General features: G+C 38.1%; 1 protein-coding gene across 6 annotated transcripts in view; it reads left to right on the top strand.

The window, feature by feature from the left end:
* LOC149691713 (agrin-like) overlaps positions 1-23,302 on the top strand; it is a 390,035-nt gene that overhangs the window by 358,511 nt on the left and 8,222 nt on the right. For 5 of the 6 annotated variants that reach the window (XM_089869112.1, XM_089869111.1, XM_089869109.1 and 2 more), the window contains 14 exons: positions 1,850-2,065; positions 8,569-8,781; positions 12,368-12,462; positions 15,838-15,952; positions 16,045-16,152; positions 16,561-16,671; positions 16,931-17,161; positions 17,839-17,991; positions 18,193-18,285; positions 18,462-18,623; positions 18,948-19,091; positions 19,234-19,482; positions 20,114-20,329; positions 21,087-21,306. In XM_089869112.1, coding sequence (XP_089725238.1) covers positions 1,850-2,065; positions 8,569-8,781; positions 12,368-12,462; positions 15,838-15,952; positions 16,045-16,152; positions 16,561-16,671; positions 16,931-17,161; positions 17,839-17,991; positions 18,193-18,285; positions 18,462-18,623; positions 18,948-19,091; positions 19,234-19,482; positions 20,114-20,329; positions 21,087-21,306 — 2,326 coding nt within the window. The remainder of the gene's footprint in view (positions 1-1,849; positions 2,066-8,568; positions 8,782-12,367; positions 12,463-15,837; positions 15,953-16,044; positions 16,153-16,560; positions 16,672-16,930; positions 17,162-17,838; positions 17,992-18,192; positions 18,286-18,461; positions 18,624-18,947; positions 19,092-19,233; positions 19,483-20,113; positions 20,330-21,086; positions 21,307-23,302) is intronic. The other variant, XM_089869110.1, reaches the window with a different exon arrangement.

The raw sequence follows: 23,302 nt of genomic DNA, 5'->3' as shown, positions 1-23,302 counted from the left end.
TTTTGGGTCAAACTTAGTGGAAAGTGCATGTCATAGAACATGGATAGGGTAAACAACAATAAGTTTCGGAGAAATGGGCTTCCAAATATTGATTGGCTACTTAAACAAGTAAATAGTAATAACGCGTGTACAAAGACTTCTACCTATGCTAGATAAAGGTTCAATATCGTTCTTAGATTCAAGGCTATTGAAGGCTGATATGTCTTACTCTCCACATTTCCCTTGTTTTAACGGTCAATGTGTGGAAAACCATGTCTCCAGAACTAAATGTTGTAGACCCCCCATGTTCTTTGACACTTGCCACTCAATTTAACCCCTGAACACATGCACCCTTTAATTTATGGTAGACTTATATAAGAAACACCCTGTATAGATTATGTATGTTCCATGAGCTCCTCTATAGGAAAAATCCCCTGGTACATTCATTATCAGGCTAACTTTGACCAAGGCTTATGTTCTTAGTATCGGTAATATTGGTCAGAAGCTGTTATATGTCTTTAATGGTTTTGTAGCGCTTCTAAATGATCCTGGATGAAGGGGAGAGCCCTCATGTCTAATGATTATGACTCTAGATGACCTGCGGGCTTCTTGTTTAATGTTGACTCCTGGATTTGATGTTATAGGGACCACTCCTTGTACAGGGCCTGGGATAATTGTCAATACCAAATTCTCCTCTTATCAAATTGATCAACTTTGGAATTGCATAGAAGAATTTATATCATACATTATTCGTGCACCTGACAGACAATTCCATTAATTCCGGAGGAGAAGGAAACACCACAGGGGAGGTCAGAGGTCATACCTTCTTCGGTTATTTCCCTGGCGCCAAGACCCCACCGCTAGAGGCAGCGTGAGTCGGCTGGTCTGCCTCCCCACGTGTAGTGAACTTGGGTGGCTCCGTCTGGCGTTGCATCTTGATTGGCGCCATTGAAATAACCTTAGAGGGCGACCTCCCTCCCGTCTATGTGTTGGTTAAGGTTTACCTGCAAGTAATTATTGGAATGGTCTATATCTGAGCATTGATAAGAGGCGTTGTCTTTATTTTCATAATATAAATATTTAATATCGTTATCCTTTTTATTTATTTATCATTTTATTTTATATTATATTATATTATCAAACTATACATCCTTATTAGCCGCAGCCTGATATTCCCTGTAGACAGACTGAATGTATAAACACCGCCTTTTATTGAACCCAAAATTTATGGTTATGTAATTGGCCTTATTCCTGATCAACGCCACCGAGGCGTAGCGGCGACTTTTGGAACTATAATAATACGGTAGCCAATTACAGGTGGCGGTGGAGTCGATGTACTCTGATGGAGATCTGTTATTTTCTGTTTTGATTATTACCACTTCAACTTCAAAAAACATGTTTTAACTAATTATTATTAACCTAATAATCTCCAAATAGACCAAAATCGAACGAAAACTTACTCCGAAAATCTTATTTCATAATATTAGACAGAATAAGAAAAGTAAAATCAACTTTTAATACTTTTGAAACCATATCGCTTGTTAAGCCTTGGCCTATTCACATGATTCAGAAAGATCAACAAAACATAGAAAATAACAGATCCATCGACTCCACCGCCACCTGTAATTGGCTACCGTATTACTATAGTTCCAAAAGTCGCCGCTACGCCTCGGTGGCGTTGATCAGGAATAAGGCCAATTGTGTCAAGACTCAAGATATATTGTCATTTTCAAAACCCTCCCTCCGGACGGTATTATTATGATTATTATTGGAGATAAGGATTTTCCTGATATTACGAAGAAATATAATAACCCTAATACCCCTTGTTTATTTTAAATTAATGAATATGTGTTTTTGTTTATTTTAATAGGAGCTAATCCGTGCGAGAGTTTGAAGTGTGGACCGGGTCAAGAATGCGATATTGATAAGTACGGCATAGCGACGTGCCAATGTCCAGCATCTTGCGAACCTATTATGCGTCCAGTTTGCGCGTCTGATGGCAAGACGTACGATAATGAATGCGAATTGAGAAGACAAGGATGTACCTTCAAGAAAAGTGTGCATCCATTTCATCCCGGCGTTTGTGGTAAGTGTTGTTATCTTTATCACAACTGATCTTTTCGCGTTCGTTGTAATATCGAGAGTTGATACTATCTTCCTTTGAGAATAGGCCTAATTTAGGGTTTTCGTTACAGAGGAAAACTTTTTTTTTAAATATTTTGTTAATTAGGAAATATTAAAAGTTTATACGCGGCGCGTGCAACAAGGCTAATTTATTTCAAAACTTTATATAAATCTCTCTTGAACTTTTAAAAAGCCGTAAATATCGAAATAATTATTCACTAAGTGCGTTTAAAATTAAGTTGGAAAACTTCCGTTAATTAGAAAGTAATTTACATATAAGTATAATTTGTTCTTAAACTTATATAAACTCATGTTTAGAAAATTTACAAATCTAAGCGTTAGGCCTATTTCATTTTCGTTTCCAAAATGAATTTGAAAGGATTCACATTTCTATTTCACTACCTATATTTCTAAAGAATTACCTTTCTCGCGTTGCATCTTTTCAACCTATTATTAGTAGATAATCTGATGGACTTAAGTAATTGCCTTTTAGAAGGCAAGCTAAAAATAGACGCCATGCAGCCAATCTCGTTAACCAAGTATCTTTTTATTTAAAATATCTCTCCTGTATTAAAATTTAGGCTATTTTAAATTCTCTAGAATATATCCAGCCCTCCACGAGTCCACCCACGCTCGAAGAAGTGAGGGAGCAATTTGAAAAGCGACTGAATGAATTGTCGTTGTCAGTAGTAGCATGACCCGAAAATCCATTCCCCGAGTTTGTTTACCGCGTTTTCTTAATTCCCCTTTTAATCTCAAATTTTTCTACTCTGGGAGGGAACCGTTGGCACTACAGGCTGCACGACTGCAGAACCCGGGATGAGGATGGGAATTCTATCTCCCACGTTACCTTCTTAAAGTTTAAAACCAATGGAAGGCAGGCAGGCTAAGGAAGAGGCTGGTATCCTCTCTCTCTCTCTCTCTTCCGCGATTTATGAGACTTAAGTCTTCAGTCCAAAGGGAGAAATGATTTACATGTGGGGCGCGGTCCTGTCCTCCGTAACGCTATTAAAATACGCTTGTATAGAAGCACCCTACTTCATCTTGTATCTTCCTTCTCTCTCTTGGCTTATTTTCCCAAGAAGATTCGTTAAGGATAGCTCGTGCATGATGTCCTTCCGGAAAAGGTAGATAGCGCGGAAGTAGAGGAGTTTAGGTTATATTTCAAGGGAGGTCGAAATGTCGAATCAGTTTCTATATTCCATTAATCACGTGACATTAAGTCTAACAGTTGTTCATACAAGCTGGGGTCAACGGATTTTTAATTCGCAACTATAGACTTGCAGCTCAATCGTTGGAGATGAAAAATCTTTATTTTTTGGTTTTTTAGGGTTTAAAATGAATCAAAACGTTGAAGTTTAGGCATAAATTGAGAGCAGAAGTTATTAGTTATAGCAGGAATGCATACAGCTACTAAGAATAATTGCGCTCTCGTATCTCCCATGTTAGTTTCTATTTGGATTTTGTGGGCGTCACTCTTCATAATTCTGACGATGTGATTTCATTGATTGGTAGCAACACGAGTTCCTAGGCACTCGCTAGGTGCAACTAGCAGCGAGATAAATTATTTTCGAGGTAAAATTCGTCATAAATAATGATTATTCTAGCTCTTCCCTGCAGAAAATCCGCCTAAATACTCTGAGAAATGGAAGGTTTATGAGAAGTAACCGATTGATTTTCAGCAGAATTTAATTGAAAATATAAAGTTTTGGGAATGCAATTTTGCGTTTCGATATCACTTAAAATTTCGTTGGTTATATTTTGAAGAATGGGTGGTCAGGAAGTAAAAGAGAGGAAGTAATGTTTTAGCCTCGCGTCATCGCCCTTTAATTCCGCACTAGGGAACGCCGCACTAATCCGTCATCCTTTTAAGATATTGAAATTTCTAGTCGGCTCATGCCTCTTTTGACCAAAGGCCGGCCCCTCCTCGGTCCATTAATATATTCTCCATTGACTTGTGAATATGTTATTGTTTGAGCCCATCACCGACCTTAAACCAAAACCCTTTTGCCTTTTAATAATATAATAACTACTTAGAGGAAAATTCACCTCTCCCCTTTGAGAGCTCCCTCTCAGGAGTCCGCGATTTTGAGGTTTGTTTTGGTTCCTTGTAAAGATGCCTTAAATATAGACGTTTCCGGCTAGTGTACCATGAGTGAAATTGGTTAATTACTAGGGCCTATAATGGATTTGTTTGGGGCAACAAAGGGAAATTATTATGGGGGTTACGAAGGCGGAAAATCACCGTGGAGAACTCAAATAGATGCCCCTTTATGCCAGCTGACGCGTATGGGTAACTGCCCTTCAAAACGTTTGGAACACTTCTACTGACTGTATGTAACGGAATAGAAGATTTACATTCTATAGATTTGTTGAATCGAGTATTGAAATCGATAGATTCCGATTTTAATTGTTTGATAGGGTCTTAGATTCAATTAGATATTCAATATTTCAGAGGTAGATCTAACGAACTTGATTGAATGATAATCGTTTGATAATAGGTTTATATTTTCGTTCATCTTCATTTTCGTGGACCTATTTTTGGATAAATGGCCGATAATAGTTATTAATGGTGGTTTTAATTAGTATCGACTTTTGAAAATGTGTTGGTAATACCATAAGTTTATAGATATGTTCTATTAAGTATTACACTACATATACTTCGTAATGATAGAGACTTACTGAGAGCTAGTTCGAGAACGTCAAGCGAGAATTCGGTTTTTCAGTCCATCTTCCTATTTAGTCTGTACTAAGCCTTTGACAGCACCAAAACCAGGCGTACGTAGCTTTACCTCGAATCTATGACCTACCTCACTCATTTCATGACAAGCTCCAGTTTGTAACCAGTGACAAACTTATGGTAGGTACATATCCTAATACTCCATCAAAGCTGCATGGTTTTTTGGCCTATAGTGAAGCTAAGCATGATAATTATGACACAGTAAGTTACCATCTTTAATATCAACCGCGTTAATGAAAATTAATTAAAATATATTTAAATACTTAATGTATTTACGGACCCATCTTATTTAAATTATGACCAAACTCGTTGCGGCGTGATATGTAATTTTTTGTTGTCCAACAGCTAGCCCAAGAGGCAGCAGGCATCAACGTAGGGTATAACCATGGAAGCACGACAACCATCTGTCTTTTCATAACTTTGTAAATTTAAATGGAAATGTGCCGTATGTCAGGAAAGCGGAGTTGAGAAAGAAAGATGCGATACGGGTGTATCGGAGGGATGCCAGCTAGGAAGGGTTAGGCTAGCCGGGTGTGTGTGTGAAAATGTCAACGAAGAGGAAAATGTATATATTTTTAAAGTCGCATTATTCATCCTGTCACGAAACCCTGACACTTTATACTGTACGCATTTCGGTATACTGTATTTTTCTTTAGTAAGGAGATAGATAGATATACGAGAATAAGGCCTCGTCTTGAATTTGAAAACAGTACAGGGTACATCAGTATAGACCGTTCCATTAATTCCATCCAGAAGAGTTCTAAGCAAACACTACAAGGGCGGGGAGGTCACAGACCTTCTTGGGTTATTTCCCAGATGGCGTCAAGAAGCACCCACCGCTAGAGGTGCAATGCGAGTTGGTGGCTCCTTCTGGCGTTGCCTCTAGCTGTTGGCGTCAGGGAAATTACCTATATGAGGGCTGAATGGACTCCCGTCTTTGTTGGAACACTTCTCTGCACGTTATTATGGAATGGTCTATACCGAAAAGATAGAGAGATACGTTTCCCAAGACCCCGGATATCTTGTTCCTCTTTATTATCTTTCTTGTAGTCGGCTTTGTTTCGTCTTATCCGACTTTTTCAACCGCTTCTTCTTCTCTCTTCATCTTCTTGTCTTTATATTGTTCCTTGCCTCAGCGCCCTCTCAATTTCAAACGCAGTTTTCTGTTCAGTTGTTCCTGAAAAGCCTACGTGCATAGTGGCATCAGGAATGCATACAGCTGCTAGGAATAATTGTTAGCATTACATCCATTTTCACTCAACGTGTCTAACTAGTCGGATTTTGTAGGAAGAGTTTGCTAGACTAATCATTATGTATGACGAATTTTACCTCGTGATTAATGATCTATCTCGTTGCATGTTGAACCTTGCGCGCGTCTGACCTCGCGTTGCTACCAACCAATGAAACGACAGAGTTTGAAAGACGAAATCAGAATTATGAGGCGTGACGGATAGTAAGTTCTCAAGCCCGGTTTACCCACAAAACCTTCAGCCTAGAAATAACAAGGGCACAATAATTCCTAGTAGTTTTATGCATTCCTGGTGGCTTTCAAAGTTCGTCGCTCACAGTAAACTTTCGGTAATACTGAAACTATAAGTTTAGTTCTGCCGTATCTAGTTTCGACACATTGGTATGCCAGTGTGCGATGGGGTTTAGATAATACAGTTGCGTTTGTATTGGCGCGTGCTGAAAACTCCTAAAGCAACGAATTTTATTTCACTGATATCTATAACTTAATACGGCTCAAAATGAACCACAATCCCTCGTAAGCCTTTGCTTTTAGTATCATGTCTAATTTGATCATGGAAAAATAAAAGAAAGATATTGAACCAAAAATGAGATAAAGTCGAAAAAGAATCGTGATCCGTATTCAGGAGTAAGAAAATGTACATTTCTTTTCTTCGCTGTGTCTTATTTCTCATTTTCTTACTATTTTTAACTTCGTGACTTGGGTATAGTTTTCAGCCGACGCCTAATACTACTTACAATGTATCGTCAATTCTTACTAGTCCTTGCATTATGAATTTATTTCGTTCTCCTAATAGTTTTGAACTCTTTGACGGAGTAGTGATATCTCTGACCAATAATTTGGATATGTTTATAAAGTACCATCATAAGTTCATAAGATATGTTCCGTAATAAGTTTGTCACTGGTTACAAACTGGAGTTTGTCATGAAGTGATTAAAGTAGGTCATAGATTCAGGTAAAGCGAGGGAGGCCTGGTGAGGCGCTGTCAAAGGCTTAGTAATGCAGACTAAATAGGAAGATGGAAGTCTTGCAAAACTAATTAACCACCGAGTGCAATTCTCGCTTGTCGTTCTGCTAGAACTAGCTCGAGCTGAAGTCTCTAGCATTACGAAGTATAGGCAGTGTACTCTTATAAACTTATGGTGCCATTCAGCACTTGTACTATGCCTATATTCTTGGAAGGTTTAAGTCACTTCTTTTTATAGTGCGTTGTCTTCGGGGCGCCGCTCGTATGCTTTAAGATAAGAAGCCCATTTTTCGTTGGAATACACTTGCCTTATTTTTAATACTTCACTGCCCAGAGTAGTATAACTGACTTAGTATAAGAAGGTAAAATGGGATACCCTTTTCTTTTCTTCATCCTTCTTAATAGGGCATTTTCTACTCCTCTCGTATTTCTCTAAGATATCTCTTGGTTATTTTTTACGTTTTTTTTTGGAATTATATGTAAAACGTGCTTAGCCTGTTAGAAGTCTTGTTGTTTCACTCGAGATTGTTCAAGTTGAGTTTGCTTAATACAGAAAGCTCATGTATACGTTTTTGAGCGAAACGTTAAGCCTTTGCGGGGTTGAATTATGGTCGTAGAAAACTGCTCTTGAAACGGAGACACTTAATCTGCTTTCGTTATAATTTATTAGATTTTTATTACTTGGTATTCGTGCATATATGTATTGTGTGTTTAAAAATGTAACTTATTTTAGGGTATATAGTTTCAATCGGAGTATTCAATGGATATAAAGCTGTACTTTATGTATAAAAATGGCTCAATTTTGTGTGGAAGGTTAAGTGGGATGAACTCAACCTGTATCAAATTTAGGAGTACATACTGTATATTAAGCTAAGTTTAAGGGAAAGAGTTTATCTTTAATTGTATTCTGTTTTATTTAGAATTCTGAAACATTGTATATTTTGTTATTATTTAAATATATAGCTCTCTTTTTTTATTTACTATATGAGAGATTTAATATACCTTGAATTATTGAAAACTTATATTCAAATTAGGCCTAGTTTCAATTGCGGCGAAGTTTTATATATTTAAATTGAATCTGCCTTCAAAATTTCAAATGTAGGTCGTAGACAATATAGTGTAGTGGCACTCCGTCTTAACTACCCATAGAGCGTATTAAAGTCAAAGGCAGGGGGTGCCATTACTAAATAAAATATATTAATATTAATATAAATAATAAATGAATTTTAGACCTGCTTTTGCTATAGATACATTTAAATTGAATTTATAATTATAATAAGTCTTGAAATTTTGGGTTAAAGAAAAATTTGCAAATAGAATTGGAAAATTTAATTTCAAATGCAAAATAATATAGAAATTCCAAATTAAACTTATTACTTTTGATGAAATGGCTATGGTTTTCTAACAACCAACGTTTCTTCTAAACATAGTGGAAATAAATGGATTATACGTAGCACCACGTGATTAGCGAATAAATTTATATACATATTATTATAAATATATTTTCAGGGGAACAAGGTCCTTGCCACGGACATACTTGCCATTTTGGCGCCATTTGTATATTACGACAAGGCAAGCCGATTTGCGAATGCCCCACTTGCTCCGAGGAATTTCAACCTGTCTGTGGAACGGATGGAATTTCCTATACCAACGATTGCAAAATGAGAAAGGAAGCTTGCGAAAAGAAGAAAGAGATCAAAGTTCACCTACCGGGTCTATGCAGTAAGGATAAATCTTTATTAATAAATTTTCTCTCTCTCTCTCTCCCGCTCCCGCTCTCTCTCTCCCGCTCCCGCTCTCTCTCTCTCCCGCTCCCGCTCTCTCTCTCACTCTCGCGAAAAATTTCTTTTAGAAAGAATATTCTGGTAAGGGATACTTGCCTATTGCGAATTCCTCTTAAAATGATAAGATATACAGGGTGTTATGAAAAGGAAGGGTAATCATAGGACCGAAGAAGTACACAATGGGATGACTTTTATGACAGGTTTTGAGGTAAGGGTAAACAAGTTATCATTGTATTGTGTTTTAGGGATGACCCCTTAAAATTAAATTTAATTAAGGGGTCATCCGTTAAAGACTCTAATCATAACTTGTTTAAGGTGTTCCATTTGGGGAAAAATCGGTCGTAAAAGTTACATAATATTGATTTCCCATATAGAACCATGCATTCCACTGTATGTACTTCGGTCCAATAATTACAGTCCCTTTTTGGAACACCCTGTATACGTGTAATGAGTTATAGAGCAAGTTACCAACCCCTCGGAAGAAGTTTTAGTTGCGAAGACGAAAGAACGTTCTTCAAATTTCTCCTTACGAGTAAAATATTCTGGAGAAAGAAGATATTTTCCAGTCAAGAATATATTATCATTTGATTTGACTAATAAATGAAGTCGGGGATTCAGAGATTTTTTTTTTCTTTTTTCAAATATCTTCTAGGCCTAGGTTTACTTCCTTAAGCCAAAAACTTCGGTCCATAAATAATGTATTAGGAATCGAAAGTCATTTTAAAGATGATTAAAACTATTATCATTTCTTAGCGACCACGAATTCGTTAGCGCTTTATTGTCATTAGTTTTTTTAATTGATTATCGTAGAAAGCAAATAACAAAATCTGCAGAATCGCAGAAACAAAGTAAATCTAGTACCTTGAACGGCAGTCAAAAGAATCTGCTAATTAAAATAATGGAGCGTTGAATTATTAATCAATAATAATAAAGAGAAATTTAAATTAATAATTTATGTCATCGTAAGGCAAATAACCAAATCAGAAAAGGTAATTAAGTAATGAAGAACTAACAGAATAGATGGAAACATTCTAAGTAATAGTTTAATGTGCGTCAAATTAAAAGCTTATCAAAAGTTTTGTTGATAATTTTTACCTTATATTTTGTTTTAATGGTAAAATCAGATTAGAGAAATTTTGATCAAATATTGTGTTAAAGGAAAAGCGTAGGTAACATAACATTGTACCAAGAAGTGATATCTAGTTTATTAGAGAAAGGGTATAAATTCGCCTCATTTCCAGCTCCAAACGTAGGTCCGGAGTTAATCCCCGCCGCCTCTAAAGCACAACCAGCATCTCATTGGTTCTTGAAAACTCACGTCAGCGCGACGCCAATGACGAAAATTACGTATTTTCCGACAGAGGAGATGCTAAATAGCCCGGTGCCTCCTTTTACGTCCCCCCTTGTATTTTGAGAAGGGGGACTGGGACTAAGGCGCGCGAATACTAATGCATCTTAAACCTTCTCCCTAATAAACTAGATATCACTTCTTGTTATAATGTTATGTTACCTGTCCTCTTCCTTTGAATATTTAGAACATATCCTCGAGACTTCTTCCCTTTAAATTCTATCACATGAAAAGCAACCGCGATATTCTTTGAAAATTAATTATTTTATTCTTGTTATAGAACGTATTTTCCTTCCAATATATGGAATTAAGATGAAGTGAACTTCAACTTAGAGTTTGGGGCCTCGGGGCCATAAAAAAAGAGAAAGAACCGATTTATGGGAAGAAAAATTAATAAAAGGAGATTGGTTGGTGGTGTGGTTCTGGTGAATCCTTATTGAAATGGTCTTTTGAAAGGAATCAATTTACCGTGTTTTCCGCTCAAGGTGCTTTAAATTAAGTTTTAAAAAGGAAAGGAGACCACAGGGATCACGGGGTCCTCGTTTTTTCCCGCTTTCCCAGATCGCTTCTTTTGTCGTTTCAGCCCATGAAAGAAAATTGATTATTCACTCTTTATTCTATAATAATTTATTTGCACCATAATTGAATTTGCTTTTTATTTGCGATTTGGGTTAGATCGAGGTTTTTCATCTTTCGTCTCGTTTTCCCAGAAAAACTGCGTAATTCAAAGCGAGGTTAAAGCATCTCAAGGTAGCAAAAAGCGATATCTAGTTTATTAGGGAGAAGGTATAAGATGCCTAAGTGGTATGTTCCCATTTTCCCCAATCCCATAATCCCCAAAAGGAATATTTCGCCCAAAAGATTTTTTTCCCGTTTCGCCCAAGCCCGGAAGTTGAGATCTAATTTTAGCCTATATAAATTAAAAATCCCTGGAAAAAATTAGCCTTGTTGGGTTGGGTTAGGGTGGGTTAGGTTGGGTTGGGTTGGGTTTGGTCGGGTTAGGTTGGGTTTGGTCGGGTTAGGTTGGGTTTGGTCGGGTTAGGTTAAGTTGGGTTGGGTTGGGTCAGCTCGAGTTGGGTTGGGTTAGGCTAGGTTAGATCAGGTTATTTTAGGTTAGGTTGGGTCAGGTTAGGTTAGGTTGGGTTGGGTAAGGTTAGGTTGGGTTGGGTTAGGTTGGGTTAGGTTAGGTTGGTTTTGGTTGGGTTAGGTTGGGTTGTGTTGTAATCATTCAGTTTGCTTTTATTGCGTTACTTTAGATATACAGTGAAATACGCGCCGAGTTTATTAAAGCAGTGGAATGCACGGTTCGAGAGGATATTTTAAGGGAAATTAATAGCCAATGTTTCTGTTTTGGGGGAAAAATATTTTGGGAGAAATGAGTTTGGGAGAAATGGGAATTGGGGAAACTGTTTTGGGGTGAAATGGGGGAGAATCGCCTAAGTATTCGCGCGCCATAGTCCCAGCTCCCCTTTCAAAATATAAGGGGGGACGTAACAGGAGGCCGGGCTATTTCGCCTCTCCTCAGTCGGAAAATACGGAAGGCGGGGATTAATTCCGGACCTACGTTTGGACTGGAGATAAAGCTGGAAATGTGGCGAATTTATACCTTCTCCCTAATAAACTAGAGATCGCTTCTTGGTAGCCTAGGCCTATTTCAACCAAATACAAACGAAAGGCTAAAAGTGCGTCTCTTTTTTGGGTAGAAATAAACTAAAATTTAGCCATGTGTTGGAAAAGGTTGCAATAATCAAGCTAATTAACAATAACTTTGGAAAAGTTACCAATATTCAGGGGTAAAGATATACCCAATTTAGTAAAATTTTGGAAAAGGAGAATATTTTAATTTATTTACTTCATAAAACTTGATAATAACAAAAACATGCGCACATTTTGCCGCTCATAAATACAAAAGACCTATGAAATTTGCGACGGTTCGAAATGGTTGGGGTTACTTTTCAGCTATTTACTATTTTACGAGGTTTCTACTCATTAAAACCAAAATTTACACAACTTTGCTCAAGGGTATAACGAAAGAGTGTACAAAATTTCAACTGAATCCGTACATATTTACGGCATTATTTATAAATACATCTAATTGGAATCATTAAGCCCCCTTATCTAAGAAATAAACTATAAATGAATAATTTCGAATCTAAAATAGTTTATTTTCTTCCAGATGGGTGCGAGAACAAGAAATGCGAGTTCTATTCAATTTGCGAGAGGAACAGTGCTGGCGAAGTCAAATGCGCTTGCCCCAAATCTTGCGTTAAGGTGAGTTCAATGGTTCAAATTCCATCCATCTAATCTCACTATATAGTGTTAAATCTCAAACAAGCTCTTCCCTTTCCAAATCGTTGAAGACTATTAAGTGACATCATAAGGTTATAAGTGATATGTTCCCCATAAGTATATATGACACTAACTATAATTCGTAATGCTACTGAGAGACTTACAGCTCGAGCTAGTTCTAGCAGAACGACAAGCGAGAATTGAAGTACTACACTCGGTTATTAGTTTTGCAGGACTTCCATCTAGGTCCTATTTAGTCTGCTTTACTAAGCATTTGACTGCGCCAAAACCATGCGTCTCTTTATGACAAGCTCCAGTTTGTACCCAGTGTCAGACTTATGGAGGAACATATCTTATGAACTTATGGTGCCATCCACTCGTCCTTTGCAACGACGTATCTTCTCCATTAACGTTCTAAGCTTCTCCTATAGAATCGTATAATAATTGACGATTGTAAATCTCGAATAACTAACTCTCTTGGGGGAATCCAATACTAGGCTTAACTGTTGCTGCTCTCTCAAAATTCTGAATACCTAAATTCGTAATCGTTATTTTACACATTAAACCAAAGCTCTACCTTGTACCCCAAAAATTATCTGATTGAAATACCACCTGCTCACGAGCGGAATTCTTTCTTTATAAAATAAATTGAGCAAATACGTTAGTAGATACCACCAAAAAGTACATAGATTAAAGCAAAAAGTATACTTCATTGAAGCTGGCTCGCTCCGTGTAGTATGAGACAAGCCCCTTTTTCCTCTGAAAATAGTGTCGACCCCCTCTGCGTATAATTACCCTCACGACCGTAGGGACAGGAAGCATGCATGAATAGGGAAACAGAAAAATGGGCGGGGCTACAGAATGCTCCTCCCATTTACATCTACATGGCGGTGAAGGATATTATGAAGTTGAAGGGTAGTGGGGGAGTAAAGATGATTGGGTAAGCAAAGGTCTGACGTTTTAGTAGGAGGGGTTTATAACTTACAGCCGTGTTACTATAGGCTCAATATGGTGCCCGATGTTATAGCTCTAGTACCAAGAATTAACGTTTTGAACCCACCATATTTTACTACTTTTTTGTATAAACCTTTGACCTCAAAATGAAGCTCGTTTCTGATTGGATGGGTGGGTGGTTCGTGTAGAGGGTTTTAGAAGAGGGCCTTTGCTTCTCGTGGCGTCTACAAACCAAGCTGAGAATTGTGAAAGAAGTACACTTTTCGTTTTTATCTATGAACCTTTGGTTCCGGTCTGGTATAACGACAAAATAGTAGCTAAAATAAGTTAATTCTTTTCCCATAGGATGAAGGGGGTTACAGTTTAGAACTGATTAGAAACTGGCGAGAGTTTCCCCATGGGAAAGTATATATTATAGTCTGGGAAAAATCTAGTTTACTGAAGCTTTTCTAAAATCGAGTTTTATCGCGCCCCTTTTTCTCCATATATGGTTATCATTTCCTTTCCCAACGAACAATTCGCAAAAGCAGTTACTCTTGGAATAAAAATTATCCCCTATAGTGCTTGGAGCTTTGTTTTAAAGGGAGAGTGAAAAGGAAAACAAAGTGATTTTTTTTATCGATTCTTCTACTAATTGTAAAAGACAAATTCACAGAGAAATATCCAGGAAATATATTTCAAAGGTATTTCAAAGGTGTTTCACTACGCAGATAGGTCTTATAATTAGGCAGAATAATTACGTTATTTTCCTTTTCACCCACCCTTTAAGAGATTTTAGATAAGTTAGCTTTCTCTGCTTCAAGACATACCATTTTTCATTTGAATAGAGGCTTTTCTACGTACTGCCCTATTATTTTTCCACCGATCCCAAACTCCCTCAAGTTAGGAATTGTTTTCTCTTACAGCTTAAGTTTATAAGATAAGTTACGTAAGTGTGCGACTGGTTCCTGAGATCTAGTCGTGCTGCATGCAGTGACGTAGGTGCAAGAAACGTCGTAGATTCTCATAAAACACTCTAAAAATATTAGAACCGAACTGAATATTCTTTCAAAAAAGGAGTGTGAACTGTAACCTCAACAAATTAAATTGTAAATTCCTCAAAACCGATGTTACTGAAAGTTCTATCAAAGATGAAGTATGGTTTTTAACTTCTTAAGCATCACAACTTAGGTTGAAATTCATTCACCGTACCTTTAAATGGGTAATATAAATTAGATAACAAACACAGAGGTTCTATTTTAATTGTTTAGCTTAGAGAGACGATCAAACGATCTCGTGTTTAGGGACAAGGGTCCCTTGGGATAACGGTATAATGAAATTGAAAATACGAGTGGTTATATAAATAAATGAGTAGTTCATCTCGTTTGGAAAGTACTACGAAGAAATGCCTTTATAATTCAGATGTTAAAATTAGCTCTCGAGTTTGCATTTCGTTCCTAACAAACCCAACTCTTAAATTTGATAAAACAAAAAGCTTTGGGACTCATTTCACGCTCTAAATTCTTCAGAAACCTGCAAAATAGTGTTAATTAAAACGACGGGAAAACCCTAATTCGCCTCAGTCATTGTTCAATCAGTTTGGGATGAACTTATAGAGCGTGGCTGGAACATTGCTTACTAAGACACTCGAAGCGAACTAATTTTTCACATAACTTTCGCGCCAGTGAACTGAGCTGACAAATCGGTTTCCCGTAAAACCCCCTTTCCCTATATACAACTTCCAACCTTCTTCATCCTCGCTTGAGTTGTTTGACTTGTTTCCCCATTTTTTGGTTCCCCCCTTCCACTCGACTACTATTAGGTGTCCCCTTTTTGTCCCTAACAGTTTTTGAAAATATCGGTATTTTGGTTTTGACCTTGTTCGTAATAAAAAGGAAGGGGTATTGCTAGAACCGCATAAGTTTATAAGGTAAGTTTGTCACTGGGTACAAACTGGAGCTTGTCATGAAGTGAATGAGGTAGGTCATAGATTCTGGTAAAGCGACGCCTGGTGAGGCGCTGTCAAAGGCTTAGTAATGTAGACTAAATGGGAAGATGGAAGTCCTGCAAAACTAACCGAGTGTAGTACTTAAATTCTCGCTTGTCGTTCTGCTAGAACTAGCTCGAGCTGTAAGTCTCTCAGTAGCATTACGAAGTATAGGTAGTGTCATACTTATGGTTGGAACATATCTTATAAACTTATGGCAAACATTTTGGGTACAGGGTCAAAAATGAGTAATTAGTGAATGGTTGAACTCCTCTTGACCTTTCTATGTTTTGTTGCTGCCCCGAAATTGACCTTTATAACAATATGTTCACCCAGACCAAACTTCCTGAAGCCTGTTCCGAGGGTTACGTATATTTATAAATGAGAGCTGCTATGGTTTTATTTTAAGGGCCTGTTTGAAATTACTTTGTTTTTAGTTGGAACAACCTCTTTGCGGAAGTGACGGAAATACGTACCCGAGCGAGTGTCATCTAAGGGTTGCTTCTTGCGAAAATAAGGTTTCTATTACGGTGGCCAGCAGAGGACCATGTGGTTAGTTATCACCTTTGTGGAATGTTCTTTTAGGGAAAACCATCGAACTGGAACTTAATTAATTGTTGCTAATTATCTTGAACCTACTTTAGATGTGTGTGAAAAAGTTCATTGTAAATACGGTGCCAGATGCGAGGATGGCGATTGCGTTTGTCCCTCTGATTGCCCGGAAACGTTCGAACCAGTTTGTGCTAATGATGGTACGTCATTTCAATTACTTCCTTTCTTGTTCCACTATAAAGTTTAGGAATTTGAGGGAATGCATACAGCTACTAGGAATCCTTGTGTACTAGCCATTTTCTCAACGTATCTAGGCGGATTTTGTGGGAAGAACTAGCTAGACTAATCATTCTGTAAGACGAATTTTACCTCGCGAATTTATAATCTATCTCACTACGCGCGCCTAGGACCTCGTGCTGCTTGCAACCAAAGAAATTAGTGTTAGAAAAAACGTCACAATTATGAGACGTTACGCGATAGTACGTTCTCAAGCCCCGCCCACAAAACCCTCGTAGATATGAACACGGGATATGGGGGTGCAATGATTAATATTAACTGATACCACTAATTGTATCTTCTGGAAACTTTCTTTTTAAAATTAAATGCAGGTACTACGTATAGCAACGAATGTGAAATGAAGAAGACTTCTTGCCAACAAAGCCAAGAACTTAACGCCCTCTTTTACGGAGAGTGTGAAGACGCGGGAGGATCTGGAATTGGCAAGTAGCTTTCTTTTATCTCTCTTTTATTCTTTTCCTAGGTTCCCGCATCCCTTATCCTACACTACTTCTCTGAGAAAGGATAAACCTCCTAAACATACGGAGAGACCTAGGCTATCTAGAGACTCAGACTTACACCGCTTCGAGCTATCTCGTTCTCGTTTCTAATGCTTTTTCTTTATACATTCCTTTTTTACTTTTTTTTTCTGTTTGGCTTTCTCTCTTGGTTTGGTCGCGCGTGTTTCCTCCGCGATAATAGAGTCTGGATCAGGGACTGAGAAATGCGACGACAAGTCGTGCTTGTTCGGAGGAGTTTGCGACTACGACACGGAAGGATTAACGACTTGCGTCTGTCACTTCCAGTGTCCGACCATCAAGGAACCCGTCTGCGGTTCCAACGAAAAACTTTACGACAACGAATGCCGACTTAGGGAGGAATCTTGTAGACAGCAGAAACAAATCAAAACCTGGGCGCTCAACAAATGCAAAGGTTCGCCGACTTTATATATAAAGCTCTTTTCTTTCATTCCACCAACGCAATTACGAGTGTACCTACTAAGGGACAGTCTGTTTGAAGTTTACGGGTTTTCGTGACCAGACAAATTAGCGCATTAGTATGATTAACATAGGTTAAAGTGCACTCTAAAAATAGTTTTTTATTATCAATTTCACCTCAAGTGAGGGTAAAATCGAGATTACATATCAAATTTTTCTCTGAGTGTATCAATCACCTTTATGAAGATCGTATACTATAGCAAATTCCATTGGACTCCTCTGAGCGGTCTCGGAGTGTTCTGCAAAGGTTTGCGTGTTCCATTATAAATCGAGATCACCTCTCACTCTCTGTCTGATTCACGTCTTCCACTGGTCACTTACTCTGCTCGAGTTCCGATCGGAACCGATCTCTATTAAAATACAGATCAGCTCAATGGAATTCGCTATTAGATAAATTTATAGAAGAAAAGTATCTTTATGCGTGTCTTTTTAAATAAGTGAATGATGATATTAAATGTATTCGTGACTTTTAATTAGGCTTAAGTACTTCCCAAAAATTGTCCAATTCCCTTACTCGTTTTCTTTTGGTTTCTTTTTTATGTACGTTCATTCTTGGGTGGTTTCCTCACAATGTCTTCTTTCCTTGCCTCTCTTTCTTTGTGGGGAGTGCAGACGCCCGAATTCCTTCGACACCTTGCGACGGTGAAGTTCCCTTGGTTGACCCCGTTACGGGTCAGGACTACGACTGCACTCAAGGGACTAAAAGTTGCCCTCCTAATAGTTACTGCCATAAAACTAACTCTTTCGCTAAATGCTGTCGCGAAGGTATTTCATTTTTATGACCATGGTCTTTTTTCTTTTCTTTTAGTACCATTCCTCTAGTACCCTATTCATTCTGTTTTATTCTGGAAACTCTTTCAAACAATGAAAAGAGATTTTTTTTTTTAAATTTTTTATTCCACTAACGAATTTTATTTTTAATTTCTTTCTTTATGAAACAACCTTTTTTTTCATCGCCCTTGGCAGTGGCTTTAATTAAAAGTTGCATGGACACGGTACACGGATGCTGTCCTGATGGCAAAACAGCCGCGCAAGGACCCAAACACGCTGGATGTCCCAGTAAGTTGTTTTCCCGCTTTTTTTATTTCAACTAAATCAACAACAAAGTACCATGTAATTAATTTGCATTTAATGAAAGCCTCGAATATTAAGAAGTTTTAGCAAACCTTTTTTGACGCACTATACGCCCGAAGTTCGTGTTTTCCTTCAAGTTTTTTTTAATATTTTATCAACAGGTGTTTGTCAATGCAATCGTCTTGGTTCTTATGGTCAAACGTGTGACCCCGTGACCCTTCAGTGTCCTTGTAAACCAGGGGTGGGTGGTCTTCGATGCGATCGATGCGAAGCCGGATTTTGGGGCCTTCATAAGATATCCGAAGGCAATATCGGATGCATACGTAAGTTATCCAAATAGATTACTACATTAATTCCAGAAGAAAAGCACAAACACCATAGGGACGAGGGAGGTCACCTTCTTGGGTTATTTCCCGCTAGAGGCAGCGCGTGTTGTGACCTCTAACTCTGTCTGGGAGTGCCTATTGGCTCGAGGGAATCAACCAAAGATGGTGGTCGGCCTCCCGCCTGTGTCTTGGTTTCTCTGCATGTATTTATAGGAATTATCTATTTATCATAAGATTAGGCCTAAAATCTGACAATGCATTCAAAATCTCGAACGTCCGGAAGCGAAAATGTTTATACCCTTGTGCCTCTCGTTAATATAGCTTGTACTTGCAATGAGCACGGATCGGTTCGAGACGACTGTGAACAAATGACGGGACGATGCGTCTGTCGGCACGGTATCCAGGGCATGAAATGCGATATTTGTCCCCAAGGGATGGAACTGATAGCGGGAGGTTGTACTGATGGTAATTAAGCGAGCTGTTTATCGTACCTTTGAAGTCAGGCTCTTTATTTCCCTCGAGGGACTAAATATCTCTCCCCTTTATTTCATGGAAGCTCAGGATTGAACTAATTTGAGAATCCCTTTAAACTATTTCTCGTATTTAGAGTCCATCGCTCGAACGGTACCTGGTACTTGCGCGCATTTAACTTGTCGTTACGGTTCCGTGTGTCGCGAGAAAGACGAGAGGGCTCAGTGCATTTGCGATAACGTATGTCAAAACGGTGAGAACCACAATCAACAAACCGTCTGCGGGTCGGACGGGACAACCTACGGGTCCGAGTGTCAGTTGCAACTGTTCAGTTGTAGATACCAGAAAACCATTACAGTATGGGCGCAGGGCGCTTGTCAGAAAGGTACGTAACAACACTGTCCCAGGTGCATTAACAGGTTCTGACACCAGTCACCTAGCTGTCTAAATTCATTCTAGTGTAACAATTTTCTACTAAACTTTATCGTTAAGGAAAAAATTTAAATTTAATTAGAGAAACTAGGGTTTGAAAAAATCCAGCTCATTAGTGGGTTTATATGGGTTTTATTCGGGTTTTATTCGGGTTTTATTCGGGTTTTAATGGGTTTTATTCGGGTTTTAATGGGTTTTATTCGGGTTTTAATGGGTTTTATTCGGGTTTTAATGGGTTTTATTCGGGTTTTAATGGGTTTTATTCGGGTTTTAATGGGTTTTATTCGGGTTTTAATGGGTTTTATTCGGGTTTTAATGGGTTTTATTCGGGTTTCAATGGGTTTTATTCGGGTTTCAATGGGTTTTATTCGGGTTTCAATGGGTTTTATTCGGGTTTCAATGGGTTTTATTCGGGTTTCAATGGGTTTTTCTGGGTTTTATTGGGCTGGGTATTTTGTATTCGAACCATAAATGCAACACGTAACAAAATAATGCTGCGGTTGACTCTTTTAAGTAGCCTTTTCAGGTATATTGAAATATAGCAATTCGCTTAATATTTATTATTTTTCTTCTTTCCCTGGAAGGTTTTAACGTAGCTCAAGCTCAGAATCCACCTCCACCGACCGTGGGACCAGTAAGGCGTTCCACCATTCAGAAAACGTCCTCGGGTGAAGCTTCATCCGTCGTAGCGGAAGTTGGAAAATCTACTCGAGAACTTCCGGACGAAATGGAGAACAAATTACCGGAGAATCTGTTCCTTAGTACCGTCCCTACCCTTATCACTCCAATTGAAAAAATAGGTAAGCTCATTTCCTTTTTCCTTTCAAGTTATCTTCGGAAGTTATCCTCTCTTCTCACTTACAAATTAAACCAAATTGTTTTGGCCAACTATAGAATCACGCATATACTTTCAAACCTGTCCCTGTTAACACCCAAGACCCATGCAGTGTTTTGTATCACACCCTCGAATCTTTCCTATGCAAATTGACATTTATTAGGCTTAAAAATAGGCTTTGCTGAGGCCTATTTTACTTTTGCAATTGGGTATACATGTCGTCATCAGTTCATAAGGTATGTTCCATAAGTTTGTCACTGGTATACAAACTGGAGCTTGTCATGAAGTGATTGAAGTAGGTCATAGATTCGAGGTAAAGCGACGCCTGGTTTTAGCGCTGCAAGCTTAGTACAGACTAAATAGGAAGGTGGAAGCCCTGAAAAACTAACTAACTGAGTGATGTAGTACTTCAATTCTCGCTTGTCGTTCTGCTAGAACTAGCTCGAGCTGTAAGTCTCTAACATTACGAAGTATAGGTAGTGTCATACTTATAGTAGGAACATATCTTATAAACCTATGCTGCCGTGTATACTTTCAAAGCTATTTCTCGTCCTTTGTTAAAACCAAAGATCCAGTGTTTTCAATCACACTCTCGAATCTTTCCAATGTAAATTGACATTTATTGGGTTTAAAAATAGGCTTAGCTAAGGCCTATTTTATTTTTCAATTGAATATACGCGTGGTGTCTATACAAGTAACCGAGTATAACTTGTTTATTACAGTAGCACCGCCGGTAATGGAAGAATCTCCAGTGGAAACGCCGGCCTTTTCCGGTCGTTCCTTCCTGGAAATGGAGAAACTGAACGCCAACTCTCGATTATCTATCGAACTGGAATTTCGGACATTCAGCGAACGTGGAATCCTCCTCTATAATGGTCAAACGCCAGCGGGAAAGGGTGACTTTGTTTCCTTGGCCATTAACGATGGTCACGTTGAGTTCAGGTCATTCTTCTTTTCCGTTATTTTCTTTTTAACTTGTTTCCTAGCTCGATTCGACTCTACTCCGAACCTTTCCCAATGTTATTTATTACACTATGGAATGGGGTCATCATAGGAGTCCCCTTTACCGTGCTTTGAAACCAGATTATAAGGCTTACGAACTCGGGAATTCCAATTTTACACAGTATATACAGGGTGTTTTTGAATGGTCTGCATCAGAAATTAAAGGGGATCATGTTATTTATACGATTTCGAGTCGAAAATGTAACTTCTATATCGTAATTTTGCAAGTTCAAGGGACATCGTTTTCAAGTTATGATTGGAGTATTTTACGGATGACCCCTTAAATTTATTTGATAAACCAGGGATAGATTTAGTTAGTAGGAATGGAGAACGGTTAGTATTTACTTCAGTCCGACTCATAGCCCAGTATAGAGCCCCTCCCTCCAACACGTAACGAAAAGTTTAAATTATCTTATTGGCTCACTTAAACTACGTTTTGATGATGTTGTTGACGGGGACGGCGAAAATACGTAATTCCTTTTTACCTCTATCGCTATGACCCGCCCCTTCTTTCATACCCCTCCGTCCCGTGGAAGGGGGTCCGGGACTTTGACGCGCGCCCACATTACTTAGTTCTCCATTCCTACTTCTAAAATTAAATCTATCCCTGGATAAACTGAAAGAGAGCTTATGTAGATGGACTACAAAACCGCATAGTTCTCAAACTATATCCCCTGCAGCAAGAATATAAAACGCCATGCACTTATAGAATACATCTCATAAACTTATGATATTGCGGAGTTAGTAGAGAAAGGATAGACCAGAGTAATGCAGTAACTGAGCGATTTATCGACTTGCCAAATCAAAATTGAAATGTTTTATCGGCATCCCATTGAAAACCGATGTCCATTCTTTTTCCGCAAAGTACTTACCATAGTTACTAATACCCCTGTTCAAGCGCAATTTACGTCACCCCTACATATGTGTTTTAAATTATGGCAATTTGTTTTTTTTTATTCGGTAGTTTAGCCTTAAGTAAATCGCCCATGAACAAAACTAGCTGGTATTTTGTTTATTTAATAGCGACTTTGCAACAAGTATCTTTGAACATGATTCAAACCTCGGTTTTCCACATGGGATTAATGTGTCGGGAATTCGATATAACTGAAATGATTGCGCCAGGGATGTGTATAGTTTTTATCGGTTTTTAAATCGACTTTCTTTTTCTAAAAATCTACTTCCTCTCTCGATCGGGAAGGGTGAAGTTCTCGCGGATTTTATTTGTACAAAAATTTCTCCAGTTGATTGATTCTCTTAGATCAAACAGGCCCTTCTATTTTTAAACCTCTGTAATCTTTAGGGTTTTTGGGTTTCATAGCCTGAGGTTCTTATCAACTAAAGTAAGTTTTGCCGTTGCCCTAGTGTTGCCAGGCCGTTTGTGAGTTAAGGAATTATGGAGAGGAATGATAGCAGTACAGTTTGAATCAGTATTTGACCAACTTGACTCGCATAGGGCCTGACAACACTGCATTGAAGTTGAAGCTGTGAGAAAGGGGAAATATTTTCTGAAGCCTTTTCAGTAAAAACTAATATACCAAGAAAGGAAAGCATAGTGTTCCGGTTTGAAGTATAAACGTTTAATTAAAGATGGCGCTACAATCTCTTCAATTTTGTTTGACTTTTCGGTAGATTCATACTTATGAAGTCTATTATAAGGTTATGAAAGTAGAACTATCCTTTCTATACAGAAAAATGTCATTTAATATTGCAGTTAGTTTCCCGCGTTTTTTTAAAGCTTTAAGAGATGTCTTGCCAATCTTGATTGATCCTTCAATAAAAATCACAAACGAAATAATTGCTGTAGGAAATTTTTAAAGAAAGTAAAAAAAAAATAATAATAATAAAGATGAGGGAGTAAAAAGAAATGAAGGGTGGTTGTAAGGCGTCCCCTTTTTTGTTCCGAATCGATTTTCAGACATTTTTATTATTTTAGGCT

Source organism: Phalangium opilio, unplaced genomic scaffold, assembly GCF_054372755.1.
Source record: "Phalangium opilio isolate 3A_F unplaced genomic scaffold, DU_Popi_V2 ptg000025l_1, whole genome shotgun sequence".
Lineage (NCBI taxonomy): Eukaryota > Metazoa > Arthropoda > Arachnida > Opiliones > Phalangiidae > Phalangium > Phalangium opilio.
Note: the sequence above shows the minus strand (reverse complement) of the source record. Positions and strands in the feature narration are given on the sequence as shown.